General features: G+C 35.0%; 2 protein-coding genes and 1 long non-coding RNA gene across 4 annotated transcripts; 2 read left to right on the top strand and 1 right to left on the bottom strand.

Annotated features, from left to right (window-relative positions):
- The first annotated feature begins 5,274 nt into the window (after window positions 1–5,274).
- LOC132622211 (uncharacterized) lies at window positions 5,275–12,950 on the top strand. Of its 2 annotated transcripts, XR_009575838.1 has the most exons (3): window positions 5,275–5,473; window positions 5,585–5,676; window positions 12,331–12,950. It is a non-coding gene; the product is annotated as an uncharacterized LOC132622211 (long non-coding RNA). The 2 variants fall into 2 exon arrangements; XR_009575839.1 differs by lacking the exon at window positions 5,585–5,676.
- Window positions 12,951–14,434: 1,484 nt separating this feature from the next.
- LOC132622210 (fructose-bisphosphate aldolase 1, chloroplastic-like) lies at window positions 14,435–17,283 on the top strand. The gene is made up of 6 exons (XM_060336775.1): window positions 14,435–14,667; window positions 15,226–15,495; window positions 15,575–15,684; window positions 15,766–15,856; window positions 16,309–16,578; window positions 16,900–17,283. Exons 1-6 carry the CDS (start codon window positions 14,494–14,496, stop codon window positions 17,176–17,178), a joined length of 1,194 nt encoding a protein of 397 aa, XP_060192758.1. The 5' UTR covers window positions 14,435–14,493; the 3' UTR covers window positions 17,179–17,283.
- A 1,961-nt stretch (window positions 17,284–19,244) lies between these two features.
- LOC132623281 (B-box zinc finger protein 19-like) lies at window positions 19,245–22,256 on the bottom strand. Its single transcript, XM_060338017.1, has 5 exons — window positions 21,954–22,256; window positions 20,780–20,876; window positions 20,517–20,632; window positions 20,290–20,424; window positions 19,245–19,662 (listed from the first exon to the last, which is right to left on the bottom strand). The coding sequence occupies exons 1-5, from the start codon at window positions 22,044–22,046 to the stop codon at window positions 19,657–19,659; spliced, it is 447 nt and encodes a 148-aa protein (XP_060194000.1). The 5' UTR covers window positions 22,047–22,256; the 3' UTR covers window positions 19,245–19,656.
- Between the last annotated feature and the right edge of the window lie 4,428 nt (window positions 22,257–26,684).

Here is a 26,684-nt window from a genome sequence, read left to right as displayed (position 1 = left end):
TCGACCTGGGTAGAGCGTTGAACTGTAGCATACATGTCAAGCGCCGCTATGCATATGTGATTTTTAAAAATCTCAGGACAACGAAGAAATGACGATAAAGATTCATCGTCCATAATTGGCATCTCACCATAAATTGGTGAACCATCGGCTGTAAATGAACTTGGACATCGTCCGGTTATAACTACCGATAGTTCAGGATCATTTACGAACATTTTACTCCTTAAGACGCGTTGCAGACGATCATATTTTAGGGAAATTGGAAACCTTTGCCCTATTTCAGGACCACGGTTGTATCTAACCGAACTTGCTTCATACACAACTTCACCACCCCAAAATAAATACACTTTAACATGAGTTTTCCGTCATCTTTTATGAAATATATGAGAGAAAAAATAAAAGTTGAAGGATATGAAACAGATAATAGAAAAACAATAGATGAAAGATATGAGATGAATAAAAGAAAGTTGAAAGACTAAGGATATACCATAAGTAAAGATATGACAATATGTATAAATGAAGAAAAGTAAAAAATTTCGCAAATTAAGGAAATGTAAAATATATTATTTTGACAACTATTCAATGCTCGTCTGAAACTGATTGAACCAACAGAAATGAACAAAAAAATAAAATTAAAACCATAGCGATATGGAGAGCAGAAAAACGGTAAAAAAGAGGGGGGGGGGGGGGGGGGGGGTTCGTTATATACCTGCAAAATGGAACAAAACATTTCGTTGGTCTATAAACGAAAAAAAAATTATTTTCCTATTTTGTTTTTATATAAATGAAATACGAAATATATATATATATATATATATATATATATATATATATATATATATATATATATATATATATATATATATATATATATATATATATATTCATCCTATTTCATTGGTATATGAATGAAATAAATATATATATGTATGTATTCCTATTTCTTCCTATTTCGTTTTTTAATACACGAAATGCAAATAAATAAATAAATTATAATTTCCTATTTCTGAATAAAAAAAAACCTATTTCGTTCATTAAATTACGAAATGCAAAAAAAAAAAAAAAAAAAAAAATCAGTTTCCTTCATTAATACACGAAATAAAAAAAAAATCAGTTTCGTTCATTAATTCACCAAATACAAAAAAAAATAATAAAAAAAATAAACCTATTTCGTTCATTAATACACGAAATGCAAAAATAAAATAATATATATATATATATTTTCCAATTTCGTTTTTATATGAACTAAATAAATAAAAAAATTATCGTATTTCATTTTTTAATACACGAAATGCAAAAACAAAAAAAAATTCCCTATTTCGTTTTTATATAAACGAAATACCAAAAAAAAAATTATATTTTCCTATTTCGTTTTTATATAAACGAAATATAGAAATTGTTTTATCCTATTTCGTTCATGTATCAACGAAATACAAATATATATATATATATATATATATATTCCAATTTTGTTTTTATATGAATTGCAAAAAAAAAAAAAAAAGGCTATTTCGTGAATTGCACAACGAAATGCAAAAAAAAAAAAAAACATTTTCATTAATTTCAAGAATTGCAAAAAAAAAAAAAAAAAGGCTATTTCGTGAATTGTACAACGAAATGCAAAAATAAAATAAAATTATAATTTCCTATTTCTTTTTTTATTCACGAATTGCAAAAAAAAAAAAAAACAAATCACTTTCGTTCAATTTAATTCACGAAATAAAAAAAACAAAAAAACCTATTTCGTTGATTGCACAACGAAATGCAAAAAAAAAAAAAAAAAAACAACAAATCAGTTTCGTTTTTATTCACGAAATAAAAATAATAATAAAAAAACAAATCAGTTTCGTTTTTATTCACGAAATAAAAATAAAAAAAACACAAAAAACACCTATTTCGTGAATTGATTCACGAAATGCAAAGGAAAAAAATAATAATAAATCAACCTATTTCGTTGATTGTATCACGAAATGCTAAAAAAAAAAAAAAAAAAAAAAATCAGTTTCGTTGATTTAATTTACGAAGAAGAAAAAAAAAATAGGATAAATAAAAAAAAAAAAATCTTGCATTTCGCTACACATGTAGCGAAATGCAAGTAATTGAGGCGGCACCGGAACAGTAAGCTGTGTGGGTATTTCGTTGGTTATCCAACGAAATACCCATTTTGATCTAAAAAAAAAGCATACTATTTTTGTCTAATGGCTGTAAAAATAAGCCATTTTGGCTCCGGACTCCATCTCATTCACAAAAATCACATAGATAGCTCAGCCTCCTCTAAATATACAATTCTTATATCTAAACATCATCTGAAACGAACAATTACTAGAGAAAAAAATGAATATAGGATCAACGCGACCAATAGAATAGAAAGACAGACTAATAGCTTTGCATGTGAATTCTAATTAAAGCACGATTTTACATATATTTAATGAAGATTTGGTTGCCTTTTAAATTCATTTCTGCTAAAAGTAGAAAAGAATACATCATGTCGAAAGCCTGTGTTTTTGTTAGTTGCCTTTTTCTTTATAGACGTATGTGAATAGTAATTTTTAAAAAAATCTTTTTATTGGAATATTCTATAAGTTATCGATTTTTTTTTTTTTGGCTCTCATAATTTTCTGTTTCTAGTGTTATTTAGATATGGAGATTGACCTAAGACGTTTGGCTAAGTGCCACAAAACATTGTATATCTAATAAGAAAATTTACAGAGGAGTGATATGCTACTTCTAAGACCTATTTATGAATAATAACTACCTTTGATTTTATTTATTGTTCATAACTAAAATATTTTCTTAAATTACACATCATAACTAGTGTCCTGTATTTCACAAGTTTCTCTTTTAAATTGGTTTTCTCTCACCTCTCAAATTTATTTCTCCCTCACCCTTCTCTTTCTCTCTCTCTGTTCCCTCTCCTGCCCCCAGATCTGTCAGATCTATTTCCCTTGCCTGATTCCTTCAAATATGTCAAGTTACTTCATCAGGAAAATTGTTCAAGATTGTGACAGTGGAAGTGTCAGAATGACAAGAACTAGTAACGGAACTCTTCTTGATGGCATAGAGCACATAATCTCTGCAATCCTCGTCGAATTTCTGAAGAATAACACTAGAGAGCTCGTACCCCTTCTCGATTTAGTTATGGAGGCAACTCTTCACTGTTGATGTTGCTATAAATCAGATTCCTTTGAAACTTCTAAGTTTCTCTGATTTACAAATCTCTGAAGAAAAGGAGTGACATTTTGGTTTGTTCTTTACTTTTTCGACACTGTCACTTTTTCTCCGCGGTGGCAGCGGTGGTTAAACGCATACTCCACCTCCGATGAGAGTTGTGGAGCTTCATGCTCACCAAGTGTTTGATAAAATGCTTCAGTATATTTCAGTATATTTCGTTGTATTTCAATGTATTTCTAATTTATGAAACAATTTTCTGATATATTTCATTGTATTCCATTGTATATATGCATACTACAATTTTATATTTCTTAAACAATCAACTATATTTCATTGTATTCCAGTGTATACTTTTCTGTATTTGGAAGTATTTCTAAAAGTTTGGAATTGAGTAATTTGGAGAGAGAAACGTGGGTTATTATGGAACTTCAACAGTTATGCGTGATACATGGTTGATTTAATTTGACTTACCATTTAAAATGAAAGAAGAGAATCTATTCCATAGATACAACCTATTTTGACTCTGCCAGATTTTGTATTTCAGTGTATTTCAAAAATGCGAACTCAGCCGAACTTTGTATTTCCGTGTATTTCCCTGTATTTCAAAAACGCGAAATACAACAGAAATATAACAAAAACTAGCTACGATTTGTAAATATAGAAAAAGTAGCTATAAATTGTTAGAAGCTGTTAAAAGGTAGCTGTTTATGTAATTTTCCCTATATATAAACTTTTACCCTTTGAAACACTTTTGGTTTAAGAAAACTCAAAATAATTAATGGAAATAGGCGTTATTTGAAATTACAAAAGAACCACTCCACGTGTTACAACTTACAAACACAAATCCGAAGGGCAATTTCTAAGTAGGCGTTTGGACATGCGGTTTAAAACCGTGGTTTGAAATCATGAGATGAAACCAGCGTTTGGACATACATTTCATCTCATGGTTTCAAATTACGGTTTGCAATTCCAAATGATCCAAAAAGGCATACTTAGGGAGTTTCAAATTTTTTAAATATAACACTTGACCCATAAGTTTATATTTTATAAAAAAGACCCATAAGTTGGTAAATATTTTTAACAATTACTCCCACCAACCATTTACCGACCTCATTAACTTCCACCAACCTTTATTCATGTCTACCATGTGGAAGGATTACATTAAAGAGTAGTTACATTACTATTCATGTTAAATTTGCATTTTTATTGAACTAAAGTTTGATTAATTAATGTTGTATTTTTTAGAAAGGCCTTCTAGTAGCGTATTAATTTTATTATAAACTATGACTTGCTCATTTGGTAAGATTGTATAAGAATTGGGAATGTTTTGATAGTTTTCACAACTTATGGATTTTTATATCTATACGAGAAAATACAACTTAAGATATCCAAATTACATGTCAAAACATGATTTCAAACCTTCGAAACGGCTCCTAAAAGTATCCCCTTTTTATTTTTGGTTGGAAGTAAAATAAGGGATGTTGTGTTTCTTTTGGATTTTGATTGAGAAAAAGAAAAATTAGGATAAAAAGGATTTCCGTAGCCGGGTCCTGAACCCGGGTCTCTCGGGTGAGAGACGAGTATCCTAACCATCTAGACTACAACGGAGATGTTAGACAACCGACATTTTCCTTTAGTGTTGTAAGAGTTGTCTCTGACTCATCAGTGTCCGAACTTGGAATATCTAATGGCAGTCGTGTGTAACAAATCGCTGCCACAGAAGATAGAAGGAGGAAGACGCAGTAAAGTCCATAATCCACAGGTTTCCTTTATTTCCATACCTTAGGATTTTCTTTGCTAGTTATGAATAGTATCCCTTTTTTTTTCTTTTTCCTTTCAATTACCATCATTAGAAATCGTTTCTCTTTTCGCATTGGGTGGGTGTCAATTGAGTTGGGACAGTTAAAATTTGATCTCCTGATTCCTGAATTATGCATACCACATAGAAAATGCTCAGCAACCAGGCTTCTTGGCACTCTATTGAAATTGAGAAAAAGAAAGAAAGAAGAAAGCAAAAACACACAGTACACAAAGAATTGATGAAGATGGCAACAGAGAGAATTTTGACTCTAACAAAGCCTTATGAGAAGAAGTTTACTTCTAACTTTTGGTACGTTATTGTATTTTTGGAACCTCAAATATCCTCTCTTGAGTCATAAGTCATGAAGTTCATTACAACGAGTTCTTAATCATTGCTTCACATTTCATCAAAATATACGATTTTTCGTCATTTTCCACTCTTACAACAGTACTCTCAGGCTAATGTGTCATGCGTGCTGAGGCATGTGCTGCGCTTTCTTTTGTTGTAAGTACGAAACATTGGCAGTTATTATTTAATCTATTAATACATGTTCTTGCTGTATGAGTAAACAAAAATCATGATTGATTGATTCCTTCGATTTTGTTCATTATGAAGTTACTGGGCTAGTTCTACACAGGCATAAGAACACCTGTAGTTAAGTGCGACATGGAAGCTTTATTGGCTGATTCTACAGATGACTCATACTGGTAACTATAATCAGTCCTCACATAATCTTAACCCCTTTTGCAATGTGCATATGTTCTCTGGATTTGCATTGTCTTAAAGATCTTATAGGTTCCCTTTGTTGAGGTTCAAAGATAATGAAGGATGTCATATAAATAAAAGAAATGTGCCCGTTAAATTAACTATCCGCAATGCAGAGGCCAGGATATAACAACTAATTAGAATTTCGGTTTATTTGTTCTGTCACACTTACATTGGGTCCGGTGTTGTTCACCCACCAAGTGTTTTCCTAGTCTGGTTAGGAACTTGTGTGCCAGACTGCCAGTGCCGGATAAGTGTGAGATTTGAAGAATCTCTACTTTTAAAGAACCCCTAACTTGCCTTAAAAGACAATTTATTTAATACTAAAATACAATAGCCGTACTGGGGAGAGGTGATTAGACAGGACATGGCGAAGTGTTACAATCTACTTATGCTATAGAGTACTTATGCTAGAGAGGAGTACTTGATGCATTAAGTATTGTACAGGGACTTAGAAGAATAAGTTAGTTGAGGGGTTAAATAACTATTTTATATTTTGCTGTTTAGTCCTTTAGTTATTGTGTAATTAGAGAGAGGGATAAGAGTTAGTTATGCCAGCGCAGCTTCTTCATCATGAAGCTGAGCTATATACACTGTAAGGTGCATTTTGCACTGACTATGCTTGATGTTCTATGCTAATTTCCCTTTACTGTTAAATTCTCTATTCATATTTTCCCCTTCCAGTTCTGTTAGCTATCAGTGGTATCAGAGCACGATTCTGCTCTGCGGAACACCGCCATGTCCGGTGAAATCAAAGAAATTATCGATCGATTAGATCAAATGGCGAAACGGCAAGACCAATTAGAGATAATACATGAATCAATTGTGAAGGAGCTGCGAGAGGCGATGGTGTCGAGGAACAATGGGGACAAGGACAAACAGAATCCTAATATGGACTCGCCGGAGCTTTATTCACCGACGAGGGGATCGGAAAACATATCAGGTATGTTCAGAAACACTTCGTACCTAACCTTCCCTAGGAATTTAGCTGCGCCAGCTCGAAATTCCACTGACCCTCCAAACTCACGATCAAACATCATCAATCTTACACATCCTCAATCCACTCCGATGATAGCTCCCTTCAATCCCAGCTCTAATTTTCCGCCGAGAACCAGTTTACCCATACCTCAAACCACCATTCCAAACCCCATTATGTCTACACCAACAACTATTCCGTTCAACCCTCACCCCACACCTCTTCAAACAGCCCAATTGAACCACCAAATACCACCTTATGCAACATCATTTACCAGTCCTGTGATGCACAATTACACAGGTTTCACACGTAACCAAGTTCCCACAATCCATCAATATCCACCTAATAACAATTATTTTTACCCTCACTCTCATTCAATGCCCCAGATCTCCAATACCCAAACTTTAACTAGGTTGTCCAGAGTGGAATTTCCTAGGTTTAATGGCAAAGGGTTTCAGGATTGGTGGTATAGGGTAGAATAGTATTTCTCCCTAGATGAGGTGTTACCCCATCAAAAAGTGATAGTTGCAGCAATTCACTTTGATGATATCGCATTACAGTGGCATCAAGCATATCTCAGAAGTAGAGTTTATCTCCCATTTCCATCTTGGGAGGAGTATGTAATGGCACTATCGGATAGATTTGGTGCAGAATATGATGACCCTATGTCTGAACTGTTGAAACTTAGACAAACTGGAGGTGTAATTGAATTTCAAGAGGTGTTTGACAGGGCCATGACTGGGCTGAATCTTGACCTTCACCATGCCATTAGTATATTTTTACGTGGCCTTAAACCAGAACTCAGTGATGCAGTTAAGATTCACAATCCACTCTCACTTCCACAAGCCTACCACATAGCAAGGATGGAGGAATCCAAATTTCACGAACAGTTCAAGGCTATGAAATTCTCAACCTCTCAATCCCTTACCAGTTCATCCAGATTTCCATCCTTCACTAACAGCTATTCCCAAGCTAAACCAAGTTCTCAACCTCAAAACCATACCTTAAACCAATTGATGATAGAAGTAAGAGGAGAAGGTTAACACCTGCTGAGCTCAGTGATAAAAGAGCAAAAGGATTGTGCTATGTATGTGATAAAAAGTACCAGCAGGGTCATATTTACAAAAATAAAGGGCAGCTATATCTTTTGGAAATTGAAGAAAGGGATCCAGAATATATTGTAGAAGAAGTTCTTGAGGTACCAGAAGAAGTACATGAAGCTTGTGAAATATCACTTAATGCCCTTAATGGCACTGTGGGGTATAGGACATTGAGAGTAACTGGGTCTTGTCAAAAGAGGCAACTGAATGTGCTAGTTGACAGTGGTTCTACCCACAATTTCTTAGATTGTGACCTAGTGTCTAGAATGGGGTGGCCTATGGAACAGTGTAAACCTACATGTGTTAGTCTTGCTGATGGTAATGCAGTACAAATTTGGAATGGTTGCTGTAAGGGACAGTGTTCAAGGCTGATTTCCTCTTATTACCACTGAGGTCTTGTGATATGGTCCTTGGGGTTCAATGGTTGTATGAGTTGGGGGACATCAAGTTCAATTTTAAGTAGCTGACAATGGAGTTTGATTACCAGGGTAAATCACTACTGTTGTAAGGTAAGACTCCTAGTTTTAAAGTGATTGATTCTGAGTCCATCAAACCCAATGGAGGGGATCAGATACAGTTGTTCATGATTAGAGTGGAAACCAACTCAAAACAGCAACAACAAGTACAGGAGGTGCATCAGAATCCTGAGATTGTGGAAAGGGTACTGAATGACTTCCAAGATATATTTGGTGAACCTAAAGAATTGCCACCCTCTAGGCCACTGTTTGACCACCATATACCTTTGATAGAAGGGTCAAAAGCTGTAAACAACAGACCCTACATATATTCCCATGTTCAAAGGGATATCATTGAAAAAACGGTGCAGGAACTCTTGGAGCAAGGGTTAATTTAGAACAGTTGTAGTCCCTTTGCCTCGCCTGTTGTTTTGGTGGGAAAGAAAGATGGAAGCTGGAGAATGTGTATAGATTATAGAGCTCTTAACCAGGTAACCATCAAGGATAAGTTTCCTATACCTGTGATTGAAGAGTTGTTAGATGAGCTGGGTGGATCTCAAATCTATTCCAAGATAGATTTAAGATCAGGATATCATCAGATAAGAATGGCAAATACAGATATTCACAAAACTTCATTTAGGACTCATTCAGGTCATTTTGAGTACCTAGTGATGCCATTTGGATTAACTAATGCACCTTCTAGTTTCCAAGGACTCATGAATCACATATTCCAAGAGCATCTAAGAAAATTCATTTTGGTTTTCTTTGATGATATACTAATTTATAGCAATAATGTGGATGATCATATGAAGCACCTGCAGACTGTTTTTGGAATTCTCAGAAAACACCAATTGTTTGCAAGGAAGGCAAAGTGTGTATTTGCTACAACAAGAGTAGAGTATTTGGGTCATTTTATCTCTGCTGAAGGTGTTGCTACAGATCCCAGGAAAATCCAAGCTGTGAGGGATTGGCCTACTCCCAGTAACATTAAACAGTTGAGAGGTTTTTTGGGATTAGCAGGGTACTACAGAAGGTTTATAAAGGGATATGGGGTGATTAGTAGAGCTTTGACTGACTTGTTGAAAAAAGATAGTTTCAACTGGTCTGATCAGGCTACACAAGGTTTTATAGCTTTAAAGGAGGCATTGACAACAACTCCTGTTCTGATTATGCCTGATTTTGCAATTCCTTTTGTAGTAGAGGCTGATGCATGTGATGTGGGCATTGGTGCAGTTCTGATGCAAGTTGGGAAGCCTATTGCTTACCTTAGTAAAGGGTTGGGCCCTAAACATCAGTCCCTATCAGTGTATGACAAGGAACTCTTGGCACTGGTTATGGCAGTTAACAAATGGGCTCAGTACCTAGTGTGTCAACATTTCATCATTAGGACTGACCAAAAAGCATTGAAATTCCTTTTGGAACAGAAGTTACATACTGGTTCACAATTGAAGTGGGTGACGAAATTGTTACAGTTCAACTTTACCATTGAGTATAAGAGGGAAAGAGAAAATAAAGTGGCTGATGCTTTGTCAAGACTGCCAGCCATGGAATTAGCAGTTCTAACCTTCTCAACTGTTAGAACTGACTTACTACAAGATGTTATGCAAAGCCGGGATGATGATCCTGAACTACAGCTTATTATTGAGCAACTACAACAACCTGGGGAAAATGTCAAGGGGTACACTTTTATCCACCAGCAGTTGAGGAGATTTGGCAAGCTAGTGGTGGGTGCCAATACTACACTGAGAAAAGAGATCATTCGTTTATAGCATGATTCTTTTCAAGGTGGTCATTCTGGAGTAGAAAACACACTAAGGAAGATATCAGCTCTTTTTTATTGGAAAGAAATGAAGGCTGATGTGGTTGTTTATGTGAAAAACTGTGATATATGCCAAAGAAGTAAGGGTGAAACTATTGCTTATCCGGGGTTGCTACAACCACTTCCCATTCCTGCTACTGCTTGGAGCAGTGTTACTATGGTTTTCATTGAGGGACTTCCCAAATCCAAGGGCAAAACTACTATTTGGGTAGTAGTGGATAGGTTAACCAAGTTTGCCCATTTTGTGGCAATATCTCACCCCTACTCAGCATCTGATATAGCAAGGTTGTTCATGGAAAACATTTTTAAATTAAATGGTATGCCTGTGGAGATCATCAGTGACAGGGACCCTGTGTTTACAAGCAAAGTTTAGCAGGAGCTTTTTACTATACAAGGAGTGACATTGAGCACATCTACTGCTTACCACTCTCAGACTGATGGACAGACTGAGGTGGTCAATAGGTGTTTAGAGACCTATTTGAGATGTTTTTGCTGTGATGCACCTGGGAATTGGGCCCAGTACTTGATCTTTGTTGAGTGGTGGTACAATACATCATTTCACTCTGCCATTCATAGCACTCCATATGAGGCACTCTATGGTCAACCCCCACCTATTCATTTGCATTATCTTGCTGGTGATTCTGCTATGGAGGAGGTGGATAGGAGTCTTGTAGCTAGGGAGTTTAAATTTCAACAGCTTAAATACCACTTGGCCAAAGCTCAACAAAGAATGACAGATCAAGCAAATAAATACAGAACTGACAGACAGTTTAAGGAGGGTGATTGGGTTTATGTGAAGTTGCAACCCTATAGGCAGGTCACTATGTCCCAACAACATTTTAGCAAACTGTCCTCTAAATACTATGGCCCTTACATGATAGCACAAAAAGTAGGAGCTGTGGCTTACAAACTGTCACTACCACCTGAACTTATGATACATCCTACATTCCAATGTTTCCTTACTCAAACCTTGTCATACCATACCTACTAAAATCTCCCACCCTCCTGTGCTACACATTTCCAGTCCCTTTGGTCCACAACCTTTTAAAGTGTTAGAAAGAAGACTAATCCAGAAAGGCAACAAAGCCATTGCTCAGTTCTTAATTCAATGGGAGCACTTACCAGAAGATTTAGCTACTTGGGAGGATGCTCATACTATTAAACTCAGATTTCTAGCCTTCCTTCCTTGAGGTCAAGGAAGTTGTTATACAAGGGGGACCTGTTACAATCTACTTATGCTATAGAGTACTTATGCTAGAGAGGAGTACTAGATGCATTAAGTATTGTACAGGGACTTAGAAGAATAAGTTAGTGGAGGGGTTAAATAACTATTTTATATTTTGCTGTTTAGTCCTTTAGTTATTGTGTAATTAAAGAGAGGGATAAGATTTAGTTATGCCAACTCAGCTTCTTCATCATGAAGCTGAGCTATATACACTGTAAGGTGCATTTTGAACTGACTATGCTTGATGTTCTATGCTAATTTCCCTTTACTGTTAAATTCTCTATTCCATATTTTCCTCTTCCAGTTCTGTTAGCTATCATGAAGGTGTAACTTACTGAGGACATGACCTTAGATAGGAGGCTATGGAGGACACAAATTAGAGTAGAAGGGTAATAGGTAGTCGTGTGTTGCCCTACTTAGTAGGTCCATAGTAGTAGGCGTAGTATTACTTGTATAGTTTCTTGCCCTTTGACTTCTGTTATATTCTGTTATTTCTTGTACTACGATCAGTGTATTCATTTATATATCGACTGTAGTTACTGCATTTTACCTTATTTATCTGTGGTAGCTACTAGCTACTGCCTCTTTTTTCAGGCTGCTTTTATCATAGCTTTTTCGCTCTTGTTATTTTCATTTTAATACTGCTTTGATCTACTTGTCCGTATCTAACCCTTTTTGTCAAGCTTTCTCTTGAACCGAGGGTCTTTCGGAAAGAGTCTCTCTACCTTTCAAGGTAGAGGTAAGGTCTGCATACACTTTACCCTCCCCAGACCCCACATTGTGGGATTTCACTGGGTATGTTGTTGTTGTTGTTGTAGTTGTAAAATACAATAGCCAAAATGAAGCGGGAGTTCACATGGCAACCCAACTAATTTGGGATTGAGAATAGTTGAATTGATTGATAGAGGCAACGGAAGAGCATAGATTCTTTGGAAGTCTTCTATATCATACTTCTGGTTCTGGTTCCATCTATTTCTTCTACTTTGCGTGGTTTTATAAATTTTTTTCCCATTTTTGGCAGATCAAGATGCTAAAATTGATTACTGACAAGTCCCTAAATGATGTTCAACCTCAGATTCAAGTGGAGTAAGAGGGGTAAGCCTCTAGGGGAGCATTCAGGGACTTGGCAAGTTTAGTAGATTAAAGAGTTATAGTGGGGGAAATCAAAGGTTTTGTCCATCAGGATTGTCCGTGGACTAGTCTCAACTAAATTTTTGGCAGAAGTGTTTAGGCATGAGCAGCGGGAGTATATTATTCTATGAAGGCACCCCAGCATGAAGGAATTCGAAATACTCTAATAATGTTTAATGGTTTCTTGAACATTTTCACTTCGTGGACTTGGATACTGTTGAAGCCCGATAGATCTTGGAAAATACTTAGCTACTAGTGTAGATTCCTTGCTAGATGACATTGTACTAAGTTTCCAATTGAACATTATTCTGGTAGTTGAATACTGACCCCTTCAAAGAGTATTATGTGATAGGTTCAAATAGTTTACCTTCTTTTCAGTGAGTTGGTCCTATTGGGAACTCAACATCCTGATTCAATTATTACACATTTCTTTCTATTGTTTAAAAAGTCTTTGTGAACTTGCATATGCAGAAAAGAGCCTGCTATTATCATCTTCTGTTTCTTCTGTTACATTTGCATCCGAATAGGTCTTCGTAATGGCCTTTGTCAATATTTGGAGTTTCCATTATTTTTCTTTCTAGTTACTCTTGTTGATGCATTTCTTCTGTATGTTTCTTGTTTCTTCAACTGCAGCTATCTTTCCCAGAATAAATGTGGTAGATTTGTTCAAACGACTTGGAGTTAGCTGGAAGCTTGTTGAGAGTGCCCCTATTCCCTTCATCAAATGACCAAGTGTGAGCTTGTCCTCCATATTCCAATAATACATGCCTCACATGCATGTCATACACGCCATTGATGCTAATATTTAATGTTGTAGCAGTACAAGAATGGCAATTCAAGCATTTGATTACTCGTACTCCTACTGGGCTGTGACGGGGATATGTGGTTACCATTTCAGCAATAACAAACATTAAAAGGGAAGAAACAAAGAAAAGGAAAGATGTAGTCCAGTGGTTGTTTGTTCTGGGGTGTGGTCCAACCAGTTGAGTGGTTCCTGAGTCATGGACATTGTTTTCTTGAAATTTATGGGCCATCGACTCTTGTTGTCCTTATTGACGTACTATGGGATTCATAATGTGCTCACTTTTCCTTGATTAGAGGTGGAATATATTTGTAGATTTTTTGGGCATGATGGACCCGAATGAAATGGTCACCTTGTGAGCATTCGTCAGATGTTACATGTAAAAGAGAAGAAATTCACATCTATGTCTATGAATTTAATGTCAATATGTGTGGCGATTTTTATGAGGACCCAGGTTGAAAAGGAAGCGTACGTGCTTCCCTTGATTGTTCAAATAAAGTCAAATTGGTAGGAACCATCAATCTCATTACATCAACTCTCTCTAGGGTTGTTGCTGGCCTCCTTCGCAGGAAATATAGCTACAGGAACGTCCTACTAGTCAACCCTTTTGCTAAAAGAGAATCTTTAGAGCAGTCACTATGGAAAAAAAATCACGAATATTAGCTAAAATAGAAAAAAGTATTTGTTTTGCTAATTTTTTTTTTCCGAATGTTGAAGCAAATATCAGACACCTGAAACAGCATTTTGGATCTTTTAATTAAAAGCCCGAGATTCTTCATTTTAATCTTGATGCCATTGCATGGTGGCCACTCAACAGAACCCAAATTAGGAAATTCTGTTCTTGTATTTTAGAATAACCAGAGCCTCATACCTAATGGTCCATAATTTTACTGGCAAAAAATAAAATAATTGGAAGTCCTCTGGTCCTTGATAGTTCGTCCCTTAGCATTTGGTTTTACAAAGTTCCAAAAGGAGCTAATTTTGTGGCACAGCAAGTTCAAATGATAAGGAAAATAAGAAAAAGGAGTAAACAAATGAAAACCAACCATCAGTTTGCAAATTCCTACATAAGTCGAGCCAAGTCAGCAAGTTATCAAGCCAACTGGCATGTGCTGATTGGCAAAAGTATAATGGCCTCAAATGATATTATCTTCCTGGAACTATAAATGTAGTGATCATGGGGCTCTCTGTTTGTATATTGATTATTGAACACTCAGGAGGTGAGGAGAGAAATATAAGGAAAGAAAGAAAATGGCATCAGCATCTCTACTCAAGACATCTCCAGTAGTCCTTGACAAGACTGAGTTTGTAAAGGGTCAATCCCTCCGTCAGCCATCCGTCTCCGTCGTCCGCTGCCACCCAGCTTCTCCCTCTGCATTTACTGTCCGTGCTAGCTCTTATGCTGATGAACTTGTTAAAACCGCGGTACACGCTCTTTTATACTCCCTTGTTCTATTTTATATGAATACTAGTTCTATGAGTATTTTTGGTATGTTTCTCTTTTTCCTTAAACTCTGTGCCAGTTAAAATATTGTGATATAAAACGAAATAAGGAATGTAACATTTTTCCCTATCTACTTCATTTGCTTTAACTTCAAGGTTTCGTATCTTATCTAGTAGTAGTAGTTGTTATTTTACTCGGTCTTAAAAACATGCATTTATGTTCTTTTTACTGCTTAATTATCTCTCAAGTACTACTCTGGACTATGAATTGTAAAGCATGGTATCACGCAACTATTGGCCTTTCCCTTAGAAGAGTTTTGCTAGTGTTTTCCTTTTCTGATAATTTTCTTAAACACGGATAGTGATAATGTTAGTTTGTGCTCAAAACTTATTACCAAGATAACATGATGTATCTCCAAGGGTGAATACTAAGATTAACTAGAATCTTCTAAGAGTACAAGAGTTAAAACCTTTCTAAAGAACTTGCTTGAGATGAATGAAGCATGTGTAGCTCATTTGACCTAATGGATTTGAGTGTAGAAAACTATTGCATCCCCTGGTCGTGGAATTTTGGCCATGGATGAGTCCAATGCTACCTGCGGGAAGCGTTTAGCTTCAATCGGACTGGAGAACACCGAAGCTAATCGCCAGGCATACAGGACCCTTCTTGTTTCGGCTCCAGGACTTGGTCAGTACATTTCAGGTGCCATCCTTTTTGAGGAGACACTTTACCAGTCCACTGTTGATGGAAAGAAAATTGTTGATGTCCTTCTTGAGCAGAACATTGTTCCTGGAATTAAGACTGACAAGGTAAAATATTTAACATTAGTGACTTCAAAAGGTCTAAGGATTATTCGGTCATGAATTTCTAAGAGTTTGAGAATTACAGGGTCTTGTTCCCTTGGCTGGCTCAAACGACGAGTCATGGTGCCAAGGTCTTGATGGCCTTGCGTCCCGCTCTGCTGCTTACTACCAACAAGGCGCCCGTTTCGCCAAATGGTAGAGTACTTTTCTTTTACGAGTTAAGAACAATTGGTTAATTTGAAGCTCATCTTATCTTCTTCATTTTCAATCTTACAGGCGTACTGTTGTGAGCATTCCCAATGGTCCTTCTGCACTTGCGGTGAAGGAAGCAGCCTGGGGTCTTGCTCGCTATGCTGCTATTTCTCAGGTAAGTTGGCATATACATAGGAAGGGGGAAACACACAAAGTTCTCTCGATTTTAAATTCTGTGCCGGACAATGTTTTGATTTTTTGCAACTATGTGTTATGGTAACATGTAACATAGAGTAATCACGGGCGGAGCCACAGCCATTGAAGGGTGTTCATATGAACACCCTTCGTCGGAAAAAATTGTCGAATGCGTATGTTAAATATAGAACTTTGTGGATATATACTAGTAATGAACAACCTTGACATAGAAACGAAGGATAGCCTAGCGGCTAAGGGTGTGCAAACTATCGCTCACACATCCCCTGTCCTAAAATATGAACACCCTTCGTCGGAATCCTGGCTCCGCCCCTGAGAGTAATGACCTGCTATAACCGGTTAAAAATTGTACTAGTAGTATAAATTTAAGCTTTCAACACAATAAATGCCTAAGGTTCTTGTTCATTCTTGTAGGACAATGGGTTGGTACCCATCGTTGAGCCAGAGATCTTACTCGATGGTGAACACACCATTGATAGGACCTTTGAAGTCGCCAGGCAGGTGTGGGCTGAAGTTTTCTTCTACCTTGCTGAGAACAATGTGATGTTTGAAGGTATCCTCCTTAAGCCCAGCATGGTCACCCCTGGAGCAGAGTGCAAGGAGAGGGCCACCCCACAGCAAGTTGCTGACTACACCCTCAACCTCCTCCGCCAAAGAATCCCTCCTGCGGTCCCTGGAATCATGGCAAGTATCTACATATCTGCCACTTCCTCTATCCCAATTTATGTGAAGGTGTTTGACTGGGTGCGGAGTTTAAGAAATAAAAGAAGACTTTTGAAATTGTGGTATGAAATAACCCATAGATATTTGTATGGCTATAAATCATCTCATTAAGGGTAAAATTGGTATTTTAAGTTAAATTGTTACAAATATAGAAAGGTGTATTTTAGGACTAACTAAAAGGGAAGAGTGTCGCATAAATTCGGACAAAGGGAGTAGATCAAACACTTTTCCATAATTCCAAGAACTTGACTAGAATTCTTTTTCATGATTTGGAATGCACAGTTTTTGTCTGGTGGACAATCTGAAGTCGAGGCTACTCTTAACTTGAACGCCATGAACCAAGCTCCCAACCCATGGCACGTGTCGTTCTCATACGCCAGAGCCCTTCAGAACACATGCCTCACGACTTGGGGTGGAAGACCAGAAAATGTGAAGGCAGCTCAGGATGCTTTGCTTGTTAGAGCAAAGGCCAACTCTCTTGCCCAGCTTGGGAAATACACCGGTGAAGGTGAGTCCGAAGAGGCCAAGAAGGGAATGTTTGTGAAGGGATATGTTTACTAAGTGTCTGCCAAAGTCTATAGATATTTTGATGATGAAGCATGTAATGTAGCCAAACCGAACTGCATAAATGCTTATAGCTGCTCCTCAATACTGTTTTTGTTCATATACCCTGTGCTTTTAGTAATTTGTTACATTCATTCTGCTCAGTTGGTTTATGTTATGAGTTCAAATTCTCCACCAAGGTAAGGTGCAAACATGCGGCAAATGCCATTAAAATCAATTCTAGTGTAAGATAAGAAATAACTTTCCACTTCTAAGACACATATAGGCAGAGGATCAAATGAGGACTGAAAGACAAAGCTGACTCTTGTTAATGTAAAAGGTACTGGGATATTACTCAACTACAAATTATGATATACTATCATTACTCAATTTCAATCAAAAGATACACCAAGTTTAACATTATACCTGAATTGATGAAGGTTCCAGTAAGTCAGCTGCCTAATCTTTCTCTTCTCTTAGCCGAAAATTCAACCTCAGTATTTGTTGGTGTAGTTAGCAAATTTCACCAATGTTAGTCCCGCACCTTCGAATGGTTATGTTCTTTCATGAAAGATATTGCTTGAAAAGTTGTGACTCTTCATGGAAGGATGCATCCATAGAAAGGCAACCCTTGGCAAATAAGTAGGCGTTTGACATGCGGTTTGAAGCCATGGGATGAAACCAGCGTTGGACATACATTTTATCTCATGGTTTCAAATCATGGTTTGAAACCCCAAATAATCCAAAAAGGCATGATTTGGGGTTTCAAATCATGGTTTCAAAAATTTTAAATATAAAACTTGACCTATAAATTTATATTTTATAAAAAAAGACTCATAAGTTGGTAAATATTTTTAACAACTATTCCCACCAACCTCATTAACTTCCACCAACCTTTATTTATGTCTATCATGTGGGAGAGTTATATTAAAGAGTAGTTACATTACTATTCATGTTAAATTTTCGTTTTTATTGAACTAAAGTTTGATCGATGTTGTATTTTTTAGAAAGACCTTCTAGTAGCGTATTAACTTTGTCATGAACTATGACTTGCTCATTTGGTAAGATTGTATAAGAATTGGGAATGTTTTGATAGTTTTCACAACTTGTAGGTCTATAAGAGAAAATACAATTTAAGATATCCAAATTACATGTCAAACCATGACCATGTCCAAACGGCTCCTAAATATAAGACCAATCATAAATGGATGTCTTTGTTGGTCTATAAATAAGAGGACCAACTGAATTTTCAATGAGACCATTAGAAATAGAGTTTGTAGTAAATTTTCAGACTTACCAAAGTGAAATTCCAAACTTAGCATGAGAGTAATTCACAAGGCTTTGTTATATCCTGGGTCCCTGGAGAACACTTGCCATTGACTCAATAGCAAACTATGAGTTGAGGAAGCAATGAGTATGATGATTCTTCAAGGAAGAGATAAAAGATCTGAACTCTAAAATATCTATTGCTCATCACTCGTGTTATCAATTGGCTTGTGATAATAATCAAGAAGTTGTGTATGGTAATGAGCCGAAGTTTTGTGCAAGTTTTATCATCCAGAGAAAACTAAGATGACTCTGGTTAGTGAAGCACAGTAGGTTACTACGCAATCAACAGAGACTCAAAAGCCACATGATTGCCTGAACAAAATATTCAGATTTGGGCATATACCCTTTTTCCAAAGGCAAAAACTATTTGTGATCTTAGCATCCTTCCTGATATGAAACATGATATGGATATTTTGTCTTATTTAAGATTGTCAGATTGAGTTCAAAAGATCCTCATCTATGTAATACATGTTGTCCTTTCTGTTACTTTATGATGCGTACAGAACAATAGAAAAAAAGACGTTATTGAGAAGTAATGTGACTTACTGTGCTAGGAATTATGCAAAGGTAAATAGTCGAAGCGTAATGATCCTTGTAGAACATGATAGAATATTGCAAAGAAACACTACTGAGAAGTGCTAGAGAAATGTGCTGACTTTCTTGCCACACAGTATCATGTCGATCTTGATCAATCTCTGAATAGAGAACTTTTCAAGAACCATAATACAAGTGCAAGAAACAATAAAAACAATCTCTACACCCAAAAAATTACCTTAAATTTCAAGATACAAGAACTTCTACCAAAATCATAATAAACTTCAGTTACATCAACTACTTTCAGCACACAGTTTCTATAGTGCTGTCTTAACGTACGGAAAAAACTAAATCCTAAAGCAAAAACTGATCATGAGTCCCGCAAAAATCTAGCTGTGAAGTTTAGACTTCAGCGGAGCTCAAAGCATTCAGAACATGCGCTTTATCTTACACTAGTTGCCAAATGTTGTTCGATTACTATATCTGGGCTACTTAGCCTCATCAATAGCATTGGTGAACCTTCTACCATATGTGCAAAGGTGGAACACCATGCATGCCACATGAGGTCTATTTGACGCCTCACTAACATTTGCTCATAAAATATCTGGCTGGAACAATCCCCCTCAAGATGAGTTACTCCTGTTGAGGAAAAACAAAAGTAATGCTTAGAAACTTAAATAGGGAAATACTATTGGATCAACCCTTTTATGAACAATCTGTCAAGTTTTTCCCTTTTCCCCTATAGTTCTGCAAAGCAGAAATGAGCTGAGAATACATTTATTGTAGAATCATTCTAGTTGGTCTGGCATAGAACTTGACAATGTTAACTGCAACTTCAAGCAGGGACCTTCTGTTCAAATTTATTCATGAATATAATGCCAGGAGATTAAAACAGGCATTAAAAAGAAAACATAAGAATGAGAAAAACACATATCTTCGGCAGACATTTCAGCAACCTCCATCTGGTTCAGAAAGGATTTCAATTTCCAGATTACAAATAAAATCATCTGTTGTATCATATTTACTCTCCATAAATGAAAGGCGAGTTTCCAAAAGCACTTACATTTGTTCAAATTGGATAACCCTGATAGGAAATCAGAGTGGGCAACAATTTGTTTGGGTTTGTCTTTTTGTTTTTCAGTTTGAGGTACTTCCGAATTTGACAACTTATCTAACTTCTAGGAAACCAGTCAATTGAAATTACTGATGAAATATAGCAAATTTATTCCAAGGTTAATTCTCCGAGATATATTGCAATAGGCTAACCTCATGATTAGATGCCTGACCATGATAACGACTTGGCTTCACATTCAAGTCGATCATTTTGTCCTTCTTGCCCTGCCCATCTGCACTCCCATTCCTGGCTAATTCCTCTGCAGGCTGAGACTTGTCTCCTGGAAACTATACGAGGAAAACAGAGAACAAATGACCTTATATATAGCACATTGCAAATAATCAAGAGTAGCATGTAACTCATACAACGGAATACCAACCTCAACTTTCTGCCTCAGCAGGAGATACCTGCTGTGTGTTCGTTTACCTCCAACATGTACCATCATGTCACATTGGAGACAAAGAGAACTTCCATCAACTTCACAGTAAAAGAACGCTTCACGTGTAATGCAAAGGAAATTAGCAATAGTTAGTTCATTTTGCAGGCCCTCTTTTGTAGGACAAGATTACAAAATAACATGAAAGGAATCAGAAAGAGAAACTAAGCAACTGAAGAACAAAAAGGATTTTAAGCTCCACTAACCAGGTGAATTTTCACATATGTCGCAACGAGGAACATCATTGGGCTTAGCAAGTCCAACCCTCACATGCCTACTAGCAAGCTTATTACACATATGAACCTATGGACCAAATTTGAATATGATTAGAAGTGTCCACAAGAATGAAAGCATCAAAAGTCTCTAAGTCACATTGTCAATATTGGTTAAACCAATTTAAAAGTTGATTCAGATGGCAGTCCAATAGATTTGGCATTTCATGCCTCTGGATCAGAAATGAGTAGTGTTGAAGATATAACTAATATAGTAGTGTGCATCTCTAGCATATTAAGCTTTTAGACGAGAAAGCATAAAATTCAACATGATATGAAGTTCTGGGTTCAGGTCTCACCAACATCTATTTTCAAAAAGATTTTTCACATGCTTGACCGAAAAGAATTAGGTTTACACGCGATGAGACATGTTAAAGATATAGTTACATAAGTAAATAGAAGTGTGTCGTCTCAAATAGCGAAAACTTTTAAATAAGTTGTATCGCATAATTCAACAACTAGGAAGATCAGAATCATTTGACAACTTCCAACATATACAGCTATAAGGTAACCTTTAAGCTTTAAGGGCTAAGAAATTTTTATTGCTAACATAAAAGAAGATGAATTGATGAAACTAAAACCAAAGAGAAGAAGTAATGATTCCCAGAATTTACAAATACAATAGTGAAGACATGCCAATTTGTATAGCAGGTCAGCATGATTTTTGATCTTTAAATGAAAAGCAAGAATGTTTCTCTATTCTAAACTGAGCCAAAAGATATACAAGCCTAAGTACCTAGTGACATAAAGATTGTGTGAGGCTATAGTGAAGTAACGATATGTACAAGAAGTCCAAAAACCATGTTAGTAGATTATTCACACGGGCATTGACCTTAAAGAAGTAGAAGATGAAGCAACAGATAACTTGTTTAAATAACAACTCATTACAAGATGGATGCCTATAATTTCTCCATTATTTTGTTCCATTTTCCAGATATAAGTTGACTTGCATGATCATCTCCACCCCATCAACAAATATATTAAACTTGAACACCCTTTCGGTAAGCTCAACAAACCAGCCTCTCAACACAAAAGCAAATTTTCAAGAAAAAGAAATGGAAAAGTTTCATGTAAGTAGAGTAGTATTAGATTGAGAGTAAAATTAGACCTTTTCGTCACAGGCACGGCAAAGGGCAGCCTCATCTGCAGCACAGAAAAGAATGGCTGCAGCACTTTCACAAACATCACAAAGTGTCCGCATAATTCATTTCTAACACGAGTCACCCAATAATAACACAATATAAAGGCTCATATTATTAGCTTCAATTACTCTTTATCAAGAAAGCTCCAATTATTTTTAAAATGAAGTTCTATTTAGACAAATAACCCCCAAAGACTAGAACTTTAAGTACAATAAGAGCAAAGTTGAATAGTAGTACTGTAGTAGTTTGAGACAATGCAGGATACTATACAACTCACCAACTCTTATATATTGACAAACGATATTTTGGTGGGATCTTTTCACCCTTAGCCATTCGTTCGAGCGTTCGAGCTTTGTGAATGGATAAAGTTCTAGTAAAGACGTTTCCCTCTCGAATGAATTATATCCCGTACGAATTCAATTTAGTCGAGCCACAAAGCAGTATCGGATTAAAATAAAAAAAAGATGTTTTTTCTTTATAGTTTATGTTAGATATTTTTGTGGGTATTGGTGAAGATTGAAAACCTGCCGTTTGAAAAGAATAGTAAACTACTTGATAATGATAATGGAATATGGTAAAGTTGAGTTTCATTATTGGCTGGGGTTTGGAAAATGAGACCAGAAATAGAACCATGATCTATTAAAGGAAATATGTAAAAAAGAAACTAGTAAAAAAGAAAAGTATATGCTGGCATCAACAGATGGTGAATATTCGATACACCATAGCCACAGGATTAAAGAGTGTGGCCATGAAAATTCCCATTGGAGAATTATGAACCACCAGTTACATATCTTACACCTGGCCCATTAAAATTTAATAGAGAGTACTAGTTTGTAGTCCTCTTGTCTTTTCAATAAAATGATGCTTGTACATTTTCATCATTTTGGATTTTTTCTTTAATGTAAGCCAGCCACCTTGTGAGGTCTATGATTCCGCCACGTGCCCTTTTGTTTTCAACTACCGTCCGTAAATTGTGTGTTTTTGCATCCAAATGATTTGCCGATTGATCAATTTGGTCCCCTAATACTTCATTTTTTGTCAAGTTTTTTCATGTGGCTCCTTCTCCCGCATTCAATACTTGCCCTGTCGGTGAATTAACATAGAGCTCGTTTGGGTATTTTCTTTTTTCAAAAGTAAAATTGAAATAGAATTTGGTTATATATTGGACTTATTGTTTAAAAATGTTTTCGAAGATGAGTGCAAGTTTGAAAAAGTGATTTTGACAAGTTTTTCAAGTGATTTATTCCTCTTACAATAAATCTATTTTTTTTTCAAATACCATTTCAATTTTTTTTTCTTCTAAATATTGTATTTCTTTTTTCAAATATCATACGTAATTTCTATATTCAAACAGCTACTTAGTTACATTGATTACTGAAAGTGTAAAAGATTTCAACTCTACCATTTTAAGTTAATTGTATGTTAATGCAAGCTGTCTCCTTTATTAAAAGTAGTTAGTTTCACTTATTACGAATAATTACTTGTAATTAGTTTTTCAAGTAATTTGTACTAATATAAATTTATTCCAGCTAGTTTCATCTATTAAAATTTGGATTGTTGTGAAGCAAGTTGAGTCATAAGGCAAGTCAAATCAAACTTCATTGGTCTCAACTTTCATGGAATAATAAAAGGCATAAAATGCATTGATAACTCATCCTAAGTGGCATGAAAGAGGCACCTCACAATGTTACGAATAAGTTGCTGTCTGTTGTTGGGTTTCAAGATTTCGGGTTGTATACATTGAAACAGTGGGTTCCAATCACATTTCTAGGAGGCATGATTTTAAACTTGCCTAATTCCTCCACTGTTCAAGATTGGTGTAAACTATATACAAATGTAGTCGCAGTTTTAATAATTACAATAAAATAGAAGAAGAAAAAGTTAATCACATAAGCAACAGATCTGTTCACTTACTAGATTAAAAAATATTTTTTTAATTCTATGTACATATACGCCAATTTTCTGTTGGCAGGAAGTTTCCTCGCGCGTATATTAAAGAGTCTGATTTTTGTACCCAAAAAGATAAATATAGAAAAACACTAAAATGTAGCTTGCTAGCTTATTATAGTTAGATCTTGATGCAACATTATTATGTCGATGGCTTATTAATGCCGGCTCCGCTATCATTTTATCCCATCATTTATGCAAATGAGTAGCATATTAAGGAGGTTTTAATGAAAATTGAAAGACGAAAATTATAAAAATATAAGATCGTATGCAGTGAAATCGTCAAAAAAAGAAAAACAAAACTAGCTAGGAGAAGAGTTAAATCTGCTTAACTCTTCTAATTGAGAGAAACAAAATTAATATTAGTACATAATACTAACATATACTCTAGATACAAACAAAAGTTTGAAAATAAAAGTACAACAATTATTCCAGCTTTTATATTATAACTATATATAAAAGGGAATGGGAGTTTTTTGTAGTCCTCACAGGGCTATTTTTGTCATTTATTAGTCCTGAAGGAGTTACACGTGTTATCCAACTTTCACTTTGAATCCCTTTTTTATTAATTTGCCTCTTGTTTAGTGAGTCCAGAACCTAAATGATCCAAAAAAAGAATAGATGAACCAAAATACCCCAAGAAAAAAAAGTGGTACGAAAGTACCTTTAACGCAGCTTTTTTATGCGTTATATAAAAGTAAGTTAACGTACCCTGTTAAAATCCGTTACCCGAATTTAAAAAAAAAAAAAAACTAAATTACATAACGCACTATTTTAGTGCGCTATGCAGGCTATGAAGTTACTTAACTAATCCAACATCCAACTGTGTATCCATTTAAAACTATGCAAAAGTTTTCATCTTTTAAAATATTTATAATACTCCTCCGTTCACTTTTACTTGTCCAGTATTCTAAAATTACATTTTCACTTTTACTTGTCACTTTTAGCATATTAAGAGAAGATAATTTTTCCCCTATTTTACCCATAGTAGTAATTACTCATTTTAAATCATTTTCAAGTCCATTCAAAATTTACACCAATTAAATGAATATCGTGATAAATTATGCATTTCATTTATTATTTCTTAAAGAATGTGTAAAAATTTGGATAAGTAAAAGTGAACGGAGAGAGTATTAATTTATCTTCTAATACTATAAGAATCTTTTAACAAGTTACCAAAGTATGTATTCTCTTATCTCTTGATATTTATGAAAAACATTTATTTTTATAGAAAGTTTATTCTCTTACTTTGTAATAATTATCTTTTAACAAATTATTTATCCTCTTGTTCATTGGATGGTTGGTTTTTTTCTTAATTAATGTTCGTTTAGCTAATTCTAAAAACAATCTAAATCTAAGATTTATTTACCAATAAAAATTAATAATTTGATTATAAGTGACGATTAATTACACTAAATACTAATGTAAATAAGAATTAATTCGAGGTACATATCTTGTATTTTAAAATCGAACATTTACACCACTTATACTGTGAAAATCCTACCTTTGATTTTAAAATACAAGGGTGTATCTCGAATTAATTCTTATTACATGAGTATTTAATAGAAAGATAACTAGAATTTTAACGTATTTGGCAAAAAAAAAAACTAAAAAATCTTAATTATAGTGATGTATTCCTAATTTTCAAACAAAAAACTTAATTTCTTAAGAAATATTACGCAAATGAAAATTTATCGGAATAAATAATTTTTAAATAGTTTTAAAGCGGAAGAATAAATAAACTAAAGATGAGGAATTCTTATATAATAAAATATTACAACTCAATATAACTAAAATAACTTGTTGCTTAATGTGCGAGAAAGTTAATAACAATAGTTGGTATATTTTATTAAGTAATTTGTGTTATTTATAATTTTAATTTATCTTTTAATAAATACATTTAGTTACGACTATACCCCATAGAGAGTGTATGTGCATGATTCTCATAGTATAAATGGTGTAAATGTTCGATTTTTAAATATAAGGGGTGTATCTTGAATTAATTTTTATTGCATGAGTATTCAAATAATTAACCCTCAATTATAATAGAAAATTGTTTACTTTTGTCAGTGATAAAAAGATCATAGGCTCGATTGTTTCTAGAGTTAGCTAAACAAACACTAACTAAGAAAAGGGAGCACCAAGTCGATGAACAAGAGGTTAAAAAATATAATTATCAAAAAATAAGAGAATAAATATTTTTTATAAGAATAAGTACTTTCATAAATATATATATTTTAGAAATGGAAACTTTTGCATAGTATTGAATGGAAACTTTTGCATAGTAATGAATGGATACACTAAGTATAGATGGGCCAATTTGGTTACATAGCGCACTAAAATAGTGCGTTATGTAATTTAGTTTTTTTTTTTTAAAGAAAATTCGGGTAACGGATTTAACGTGGGACGTTAACTCACTTTTATACAATGCATAAAAAAAATGTGTTAAAGGTATTTTCGTATCACTTTTTTTTCTTGAGGTATTTTTTTTTTTTTTTTGGGTCATTTGGGTTCCGGACTCTTGTTTAGTTCTATATTGCTTCAATTGCCATTATCTAATTTAGTAAATAAAGGCACATTTTGAGACGTTTTGTAAGGCCCACATTCAAGGGCATTCCCACCTGGCCAAAAGCTCATTAATTATTGTGTCTTCAATTTGATAGATAGTTAAATTTTTAGGGAAGGGAGAGAAAAAGTCATTGAAAAATTCGGATTTAAGAGAATGGTGTAGATTTTAGTCCCTTTAAAAT

Source organism: Lycium barbarum, chromosome 12 (assembly GCF_019175385.1).
Source record: "Lycium barbarum isolate Lr01 chromosome 12, ASM1917538v2, whole genome shotgun sequence".
In the NCBI taxonomy this organism is placed as follows: Eukaryota; Viridiplantae; Streptophyta; class Magnoliopsida; order Solanales; family Solanaceae; genus Lycium; species Lycium barbarum.
The sequence above is the reverse complement of the archived record's forward strand: the minus strand, read 5'-3'. Positions and strand labels throughout refer to the sequence as shown.